The sequence below is a fragment of the Nannospalax galili genome, unplaced genomic scaffold, assembly GCF_000622305.1.
Source record: "Nannospalax galili isolate Female #2095 unplaced genomic scaffold, S.galili_v1.0 scaffold469, whole genome shotgun sequence".
NCBI lineage: Eukaryota > Metazoa > Chordata > Mammalia > Rodentia > Spalacidae > Nannospalax > Nannospalax galili.
In genome coordinates, this window is record NW_008359443.1 from 438027 (window position 1) to 447014 (window position 8988).

The 8988-nt window shown below is 44.7% G+C and overlaps 2 protein-coding genes and 8 non-coding genes across 22 annotated transcripts in view; 1 reads left to right on the plus strand and 9 right to left on the minus strand.

Annotated features, from left to right (window-relative positions):
• Positions 1-2354, plus strand: part of Cep295 (centrosomal protein 295) — a 46909-nt gene extending 44555 nt beyond the window's left edge. For all 11 annotated transcript variants that reach the window (XR_003847807.1, XM_029558672.1, XM_008823106.2 and 8 more), the window contains one exon: positions 22-2354. Coding sequence is in view for 10 of the 11 variants with exons in the window: in XM_029558672.1 (XP_029414532.1) it covers positions 22-60 (39 nt within the window). In the remaining variant the exon portion in view is untranslated. The remainder of the gene's footprint in view (positions 1-21) is intronic.
• Positions 105-8580, minus strand: Taf1d (TATA-box binding protein associated factor, RNA polymerase I subunit D). 3 transcript variants are annotated; one of them, XR_003847808.1, is made up of 14 exons: positions 8390-8580; positions 7099-7474; positions 6001-6176; positions 5694-5748; positions 4556-4791; positions 4470-4523; positions 3572-3634; positions 2517-2564; positions 2299-2332; positions 1680-1802; positions 1378-1424; positions 881-932; positions 419-461; positions 105-198 (listed from the first exon to the last, which is right to left on the minus strand). XR_003847808.1 is itself a non-coding variant. In XM_017795607.2 (5 exons), the coding sequence occupies exons 1-5, from the start codon at positions 8458-8460 to the stop codon at positions 4669-4671; spliced, it is 801 nt and encodes a 266-aa protein (XP_017651096.1). In that variant the 5' UTR covers positions 8461-8580; the 3' UTR covers positions 4400-4668. The 3 variants fall into 3 exon arrangements, 1 of the variants encoding a protein (XP_017651096.1); XR_001872173.2 differs by having other exon boundaries at positions 4470-4791; XM_017795607.2 differs by lacking the exons at positions 105-198; positions 419-461; positions 881-932; ... (3 more) ...; positions 2517-2564; positions 3572-3634 and having other exon boundaries at positions 4400-4791.
• On the minus strand, positions 270-394 carry LOC115068471. The gene has a single exon (XR_003847817.1). It is a non-coding gene; the product is annotated as a small nucleolar RNA SNORA25 (small nucleolar RNA).
• LOC115068473 lies at positions 609-729 on the minus strand. The gene has a single exon (XR_003847819.1). It is a non-coding gene; the product is annotated as a small nucleolar RNA SNORA32 (small nucleolar RNA).
• LOC115068481 lies at positions 1189-1261 on the minus strand. Its single transcript, XR_003847826.1, has one exon. It is a non-coding gene; the product is annotated as a small nucleolar RNA Z40 (small nucleolar RNA).
• LOC115068472 lies at positions 1496-1626 on the minus strand. Its single transcript, XR_003847818.1, has one exon. It is a non-coding gene; the product is annotated as a small nucleolar RNA SNORA1 (small nucleolar RNA).
• LOC115068482 lies at positions 1916-2055 on the minus strand. Its single transcript, XR_003847827.1, has one exon. It is a non-coding gene; the product is annotated as a small nucleolar RNA SNORA8 (small nucleolar RNA).
• On the minus strand, positions 2406-2477 carry LOC115068478. Its single transcript, XR_003847824.1, has one exon. It is a non-coding gene; the product is annotated as a small nucleolar RNA SNORD5 (small nucleolar RNA).
• On the minus strand, positions 2603-2731 carry LOC115068474. The gene has a single exon (XR_003847820.1). It is a non-coding gene; the product is annotated as a small nucleolar RNA SNORA18 (small nucleolar RNA).
• On the minus strand, positions 3756-3886 carry LOC115068477. Its single transcript, XR_003847823.1, has one exon. It is a non-coding gene; the product is annotated as a small nucleolar RNA SNORA40 (small nucleolar RNA).
• Positions 8581-8988: the final 408 nt, after the last annotated feature.

The following is an 8988-nucleotide window of genomic DNA, read 5'->3' on the forward strand; positions in this document are numbered from 1 at the left end:
CTTCTTTCATTCCCTCCACAGAAAACACTAGAGAAGCTTCGAGCCAAAAATACATGCTAACTGTGTAAATGGGTTTTTTGTGTGTGAAATTAAGCAACTGATAATTATAAAGTGAATAAATCTTTATTTAAGAGATATTTCACGATTTCCCTTCACTGTCCATCAAAGCTGCAGAAGCTCAAGACAATCCAGATAATCCTGAAGAGAGAAGGCCATAAATCATAAACTCTTGAAACGCAGCATTTCCCAGGATCAACAATACTGAGTCTACTTGTATCTCCTCAGAACACAGCACTAGGAAGTGCCTCTGGCATTCTGTGGAGAGCCTCAATCTTTGGTCACAGCGTTAAGAGCTTTGGGTTTACAGCCCAACAAGCCCTCTTTGAAATGACCTACATATCTTTCTTCATGTGCATACCTTTCTCAGAGAAAGGGGTATTAATCCAGTTGTGCTTTCAGCCCTGAGAAGAACAAGAACAGCATCGTAGTCAGCTACAGCACTCAACCTCACACCTCCCCCTTCATGTAATGTGCCTTATTAGCAACTGAGCCATACAATAGATCCATGCCCCAAAGCATGCAGCATGGTTCTGAAATCCTCACTGATAAGATGTTCCCAGCAGGTTGACTGCTAGCAAAGTAGCACACAGAATACCTGGTGGGAGTATGTTTTATGGTCATGTCCACAGCAAATGAGAAACTGCATTCTTAAAGCCTTGGTAATGACCATTGTAAGCTTTTTGTCTTTTTGAGACAGGGTCTCCCTGTAGCCCCAGCTGTCCTGGAACTCGCTATGTAGACCAGGCTGGCCTTGAACTCACAGAGGTCCACCTGCCTCACCACCATGCCTGGCTGTGATTTACATTTTTAAAAGACTTACTTCCCACAGTTTATGTGAAAGACATATTTGTGATAATGTCAAAGTTCTCCACCTGTGGAAAAATGTAAAGGATTAAACAAATTCAACGTGAGGCACATGCACATTGCAACCTCACCACTCAGGAGGATGAGGCTACAGAGCAAGACTGTCTTGTTCAAACATGTAAACCTAATGGTTAAAGATGGCTTAAGGCATCCCACAGGTGGACCGCCCATCCCACAAACACCCAAATCCTAAAATGATTTGTTTACTCCAGTCTGCATTTATAGAATCCCTCTGACATGCATGATCAAAGACAAAGCCAATGTGGATGTTCAGAAAGGCCAGTCTCATTCAGCCCATTCAGAGCAGTTGAACATTTTGCCCATCATCACAACATCGTATGTCACTGGTCGTGTCTCAGTGCTGGGCAGTGAAACCCCATCTTTCCTCATCTAACTGCAATGCTGTAGCTTACACACAACACAAGTCGTGTATACTGACATTGAACATCTTACCTGAGATCTGTGACATCTAATTTCTTGAAGCCATTTACTGTAGGAACCTAGAAGGGTCACACAAAGTACTTGACATTTTGGCAAATATTAAAGTGAACACCACGTCATCACTTCAGCAAAATGTTACAGGTCTCATTGTCACCACTGCAATGCACTTACTGTGATGGAAGCAGAACCTGTCTCAATTTAGCCACATTGACCAATTCTGGACACTGACAAACAGTGCCCATTCTCACGTAGAATGAGGCTATGGAAGTTCTCCTGTAAAATTAGCGATAAACAATAGGAAAAGAAAGCCTTACCACTTTAGGATTCATCTGCTTCTCAATTGCTGACACCTAGAGAACAGATGGTACTCTGGATGAAGACCATTACGGTGAGGAAGGCTACTCAGCAGATCAAGCCTGAAGACCTGTGCTTGGTTCCTGGGATCAACATGCAAGGAGAACTTTTTAAGTTGCACTCTGACCTCCACAGGAGCAACCCCTCCACATCCTCCCACAATAAATGTAATTAGTATAAAATTTTAAAAATACACAACTGTATCAATAGAAATACCAGGTTTAATAGGCACTAAAGCCAAGAAAACCAACGATGCCAGATAGTGAATTTCTATTGCACTGTTCTTTGAACACACCAGCAGGAGGAAGCTGCTGAGTGCAGATACCATGCAGTGCATGTCAACTTGTTTCTATACTGTGCGTCTACTAGCACAGTCTCCCTATCTCCAGCTGTCATTTATTTTAGCTATACAGTCCTGATCATTATCTACTCTTCATGTACACACCAGAAACCAGGCTAGCCTCAAAGTTCTGATCTTCCTGCCTGTCTCCCAACTGCTGGGATTACAGGATGCTATACTTAGGAATATATCATCTTTAAACTTCAGGTCCTTGATGAATTAATGGAAATTTCACTTACCCATCTTAAAAATGAGTTCGACTCATACTCATTCCTAGAGACAGTACACAAAGAGACGGTTATCAAAATTGCAGTTTAAATTTACTGTCCAGAATAGCTGTCATCAGTTCTCTCAGAATTAACTTTTAGTTCATATCTGTATCATTCAGCAGTTGAACAGTTCAATTCATCATCTGAACTGTGTTCCCCAGATTACATTGCCACCAATTAAAACTCACCTAAGCCATCACACTCGGAATACTATGGTCTCCAGGATATGCCAATACCTAAGGCCAAAAGCCAAGAATTAGTCTCACAGTTTGTTAACTGTCTTGTAGTTCCTTCCCACGGGTCTAAACAGTCCTGTGCATCAAGCAAACCACAAGTGTTACTGTATGAGGCGTTTCCAACGATGTGTGGCTACTGGAAAAGCCCCATCGGGATAGACCTCAGTGTGCATGCAGCCCAGCAAAGCCCCACAAAAAGAAATGGTTTAAGAACTGCACTGTGTTCCAGCCAACTAATGCAAGAACACCTGTGAACAGCTTAACCATAAATGACAGATCATTTCAGGAACTGCAGTATTACAAAACATTTGCCTGGCCTAAGTGAGTCTCTGCTTAGATCCTTGCTTGGAGCACTGCACCCAAATACTTTAATTACAAGGCAAAGATTCTTTACTAAGCTGTTTTAGTAATCATTACATAAGACTTAAAAAAATTCTGATTTGGGGATTTATGAAATCTTAATAGCCTTCACTATTCTTACATTATACTGGCTAAATCATCTTGGTTGAAATTGACTCCAAATAATGTGTGCTTAAACAGGGAAATGGAGTTCTGGTCACTACCCTAGATTCACTTAGGCCAGAACCCTCTTACTCTTTTACGGAAAACCTATAAAGATTAGGTTTTAATAGATTAATAGTTTTATACATTAAAAGCTTTTATAGTGATATGCCAGTTTTTACACTTTTATTAATCTAAGACTGGCATTTTGGAAATAAGTACAATTGGAAAATATGAGGGAAATCCTTTTTCTTTTTTTTTTTCTGTTGGTCTTTTTGAGACAGGGACTCCCTGTAGTCCCAGCTGTCCTGGAACTCACTATGTAGACCAGGCTGGCCTTGAATTCACAGAAATCCGCCTGCCTCCCAAGTGCTGGGATTAAAGGCGTGCGCCACCACGCCCGGCTTTTTTTTTTTTTTTTTAAAGAAAAAAAACCTTAGTCATCTGCTTCAGCCCTGTAAAATGAAAGCCATGAAGATTTAGATTCATGAAGACAATGTACTCACTGCATTGAAACACATCCATTCACAGTAAGCAGAATCTTCAACTCCAGGCCTCATAAGACACGCCTTAAAAAAAGGAACATTGATCTATCACTCAAAATCAGTAATGCTGCTCCTATACGTTAGCAACCTATGCTTCGTGAACTATCCTCAGAACCAATCTCAACACTGTCACTGAGTGTCCTGTCATGTTCCTGCTCGTATGTATCAAGACTCACACTGAACAATGAGTCCTGGGTTGCAAAAGAGGATTTATTTTTGCACTTCGTCTTTCCTGCCTTTGTCCACCAGTTGAACAAAAACATGCACACAAAGTGCTACCAAACAGTTAAAACACAGAAGAGCCAGCTTTACAACTGTGACCACAGTAAATAGTTGCAGGGCTGGGCATGTTACACATGCATTTTAATTCCAATACTTGGAGGCAGGGGCAAACAGATCTCTGAGCTGAGACCAGCCTGGTCTACATAGTGAGCCCCTATCTCAACAAAGAAGTTGCAGTATTCTATAAGTATCTCAGGTGTGTAAGGGAAACAAACCTCAGGGGTTTCCCACCATTTCCCTGGATATATATATCTATCCCTAATCAAAGGGGAAGCTTAGGTTCTTATTAACATTAGAGCTCAACATTAGGATACAGGATTTTCAGGCATCTTAAACTTGTTTTGGGACAGGCCTGATACATGTGCCCATAATCCCAGCCTATTGCTGAGGTAGTTGGCTGAGGCCGCCTTGGGATAGATAGAGCCAGCTTTTCTTTTTATCCCTGACATTTCTTTTTAGGATTAAATGTCAACGACCCAGTACCCTGTAGAGTCTCTTACTCTGAAATTAGTACACACTGAAAAGACTTTATTAGGAAGCAGGCTTTCCCTGTAGCCCCAGCTGGCCTGGAACTCACTATGTAGACCAGGCTGGCCACCGCCTCCCTGGGAATGCATGGGCTGAAGCCGGCTCTTTCCCTTGATTTGTTGAGGGAGCTGTGTCAGTCTCTGTGGTGGCTCCTGGTTTGAGCCTGTATATTCCACATCTAGTTTTCTTCCTGGGAGGTCACGTTCTCTGGTAGTCTTTGCATCCTTTGGCATTCCATGTTCATCTCTTCAGGCATTTCTGACCGTTTGCCTAGTGTTTTCTGCCTTAGAAGTTCTCTCTTTAGACAGTGTGACTTTAGTATTCTTCGCCTTTTTTGGGAATTCTGAACTTATGATAAAACAGCTATCATCCTGCATTAAAAACAAATTGCAATTAGGAACTAAACTCAACAGCTACCCGTGGCTGAATCTCCAAGTCCATACCAGCATCTGTATTACATTTTCTCATTTTTTATCCTAAGCCCGAAAACTGTTATCAATTGAAATGTTCACTGAAGAATTTTTAAGGGGCCCGAGTGATGGTTAACACCTTTTAATCCCAGTGCTCGGGAGGCAGTCAGTCTTTGTGAGACCAAGGCCACCTAGTCTACATAGCAAGTTCAGGGTCAACTGGGGTGGGCTACAGGCAAACCCTATCTCACTCAGAAAAAGGACTCTCCCACGCCCCATTAAGTTAGCTGAGCTTGGGCCAGGCATGGTGGTGCATGCCTTTAGTCCCAGCACTCAGGAGGCAGAGGCAGGTGGATCTCTGAGTTCAAGGCCACCTGAGGCTATAGGGAGACCCCATCTCAAAAGTTAGCTGAGCTTGGGGTGGGAGGCACATGCAAAGCCCTGAGTTTGAGGACAGTCTGGGCTATCTAAGTTCCAAGCCACCTAGGACTATAGTAAGACCCTGTCTCAAAAAAGTTAAAGGTTGCAGGCCAGCCAGTCATGCCAATCCCTTTTCGCTGAAAGTTGGAGATCCTACAATGACTTCTGCCCTCCACACATCGGTGCAGTGGCATAGGGGCATGCGTACACACTAGACACACAAATTTAAGGCTGAGGCTATAGCTTAATGGTAGGGTGCCTTTTCATACATGTATGCACTAGATCCTGGACTTTGAACTCTAGCACTGGAGGTGACCAAAAAAGGTTATAGCTACAGTTTCAAGTATTTAAAACAGTTTAGTTCTGTATTTCCTGCATTAAACATAACTTCAAAGTTTAAATAGAGCTCCTTTCTTCCAAGAGCATAAAAATAAGCCACTTACTACCAATGTGATGTCACAGCCATCAGGTTCTGGATGTGTCACTTCATCTTCTGTTCTGAAACATGAAATGTGTCGTACTGTGAATATCTTACATTCTAACACAACTGAAACCAAGAGTCAAGGCAAAATCAGTCTCCCGCTTAATACCAAGTGGATGCTCTCCCTATGTGCAGCTCTGCTGAAACATAAATTATCCTAAGTGGCCCCAAATTCATGATTACCATCAAAGCACTTAAAACACTGACGGTAAGACATTTATAGCAGATGAACAAAACATGACCAGTTTATTTTACAAGGTCCAACTTACAATGGATCTTCAATAGGAGAAATGGAACCATCATCATCCAAATACTTGTATCTGCGACTGTCAAGGTCCTCTTTTTCTAGATCTTCACCAGCATCCATCTGTTTCAAGGACTCCTTAAGGTGGTGCTCATACTTCAGTTTTTCAATGTGGTTGAAAAATCCTCTTGCAACAGCTTGCTTCAAGTTAAAAAACAATTTATTCCTTATCATTATGCCTTTAATTTTGGCACTCAGCAGGCAGATTTCTATCAATTCCAAGCCATACAGAGCTATAGTGACATCTCTCAAAACCACCTCTTTAAGCTTACACTTAAATTTTGATGTAGCCTGTTTCCACTGCTTCCTAATAAAGCCTTTTTCTGTTCAGTGTGTGCTAATCTCAGAGTAAGAGGCTCTACAGGGACTGGACCGTTAAAAGTGTGATTTTAATGCTGAAAAGAAAATGTCAGTCTACAGTAAATTCCAGCTGGCTGGGGCCACAGGGAGACGCCATCTCAAATAAAAAAAAAACAAAACCAAACCTCCATGCAGCCCATTTGCATTTCTGGACCAAACATGACATCATCAAGCTAAGGCTGAGAGATGATAGCTCTGCAGTTAAGGGCTTGCTGTGGAAGCTAGAAAGCAGGAGTGGACCCAGAGCCAATGCAGATGTGATGTGGCTGGACTATAATTCTGTCCTTGGCCGCTAGGGAGCTGGATCCCTAGACCAAGACTGCCCAAATCACTGAGGCAGTGAAGGAAGACTTCCCTCACCAAGGTCTGGTTTGCATGTGCACGCCCAAGAGTAAAGTCTTAATCCTAGATTACAGACTCAATATAGCAACTAAGCATTCATTTAACATTTAACGCTCAAACATTTGAAGACCATCTGTATTTGTCACAGAATTAAAGCACATAGGCGTGGTGGAGTCAGATGGATCTTTCTGTATATCCACTGGGGAAAAAAAAAAATACTCCAGTGAAGATTCCACTCAGAACCCCTAGTGGTCTGAACTGAAGGTGAGAGATCTGTATGGAAGTTGTCAGAACTACCCTGTTGTGCCTCAGTCACTTCTGAACGCCTGTATGTGTTTAAAGACGTAAAATGTTGGCTCACCTCATAGGTTAAAATTTTCCTCCACGGCAGTGGCTCTCCTCCATTTTCAGACTGTGAAAATGGAAACACAGGTCCTTTTTCTTTTATTTGTTTCTTATCTATCTGTGATCGTCTACTGTTTTTCCTTCCCTCTGGTCTTCCCCTTGGTCTGAGTTTTGGCTTGTATTTTCTCTTTTTACCTTTTTTACGTTTCTTTTTCTTAAATCTTTCAAAAATAGCCTTTAAGGTCAAAGCTCTTGGTTCTAGAGATGAGTCACTTGATGAATCAGTTTCAGGGCTTGCAGGTGAGTTCAATTCTGCAGTGATGGCTCTCGGCCTTTGTTTAGGTGAAGGAGCACACTGTGTTTTAAATAAGCTGCTACCAGATGTGTCATCACTAGAAAAAAAAAATGGGATTACACAATTATTATTAGAAATGATCCCTATAGCAGTGGAGGTAGGAGATCAGGAGAGTTTAAGGTCACTCAGTAGCCTGCCAGCCTGAGGTGTCATGACCGACCCCCAAAATTACATTCCTTCCAAAACCAACTCGATACCTAGAAATAAAATATAAAAAAATAAAGATGGGCTCAGTACCAGCTAGCTACTGTCTCCTGGCTACCATACCTAAAATGAACACACAAGTTGTTAAAAAGTGCCATTTTATCTTTCAAGAGAAAACAGAACCACCATAAATTTTCGCATAAAGTACTAGAGCTTTCCATACTAGACAAAATCCCCCCAAAAATGTGGGTTCTCTAAGGTAAGAATGTGGTCCTGCGATGGAGAGATGGCTTAGCGATTAAAGAGCACTTGATGCTCTTCCAAAGAATCCAGAGTCTTGACTCCGGGGATCCATGTCTGCCTCTAACTGCAGCCCCAGGGGATCTGATGTCCTCTTCTGGCATCCGTGGGTACCCACGCGCTCGTGTCTATGCAGACACGTGCGTATTCAGCATAATAAAATCTTCCAGAAGAATGCCGTTTCACCTCTAAGGACATCTGGGTACAAACGCTCGATTGGAAAGGCCTTAACATATATACGACAGAATGCATGAAACTCGGTAGGGGAGCGCGGGGGGAGTACGGATTCGGAATTTAAGATCTACTATGGGACGTGCACGGAAACTCGATGAAGTTCTCTTTATTGACAACCCCAGCAGTGATCTCCGCTTTTCTTAATCCCAGGACTGAGCTGACCGTCCTGGCCGAGCGCACCGCTAACCCCGTTCTCCGCAAGCAGAGGCGGGAGCACGTGTGGGCGGGCGTCCAGTCTACACCTGGAGCCAACGTGCCGGGGCCCACAGCTCACCTCTGGCTTCCACTTTCCCCGGCTCCGTCGGGTGCCGGGCAGCCGGGCGCGTCCAGCTGGGACCGATCCATCCCTCGCTCCACCTCATGCAGCCTCCAGAAATCGTGACCCTCCCGACGGCTGCTGTTAACGGAAAGCGCCACACGGCCGCAGCGGGTGTGGACACCGGTCCACTGGACAGGAGCCCGCTGTGCCCCGGGCTGCAAACCTCAGGTTCACGTTGGGCTTCGAGGTCTCCACCACAGGCAGTGCGTTTTCAGTGCCACATCAGACACCCCTGCTCTAAGCGCACCTACCGACCCCGCCTCGGGCGGGCGGACTCCGCTGGCGGCTCCCGGCCTCCTCCGGCCGCCACAGGCTCCATGAACACGCCGGGCCTGACGGGACCCGCGACCGGCCGCCTGCGCCTCCACCGCCACAAAAAGGTCGGGCCCACGCGGCGGCCGGCCTATGACGGGACCTAAATCTCGCGTGAGCACCTAGCGGCGGGCGGGGACGAGGCCGAGGGGCGGGGACGAGGCCGAGGGGCGGGGACGAGGCCGAGGGGCGGGGCGTCCGACGGGGCGGGGACGAGGCCGAGGGGCGGGGCGTCGGACGGG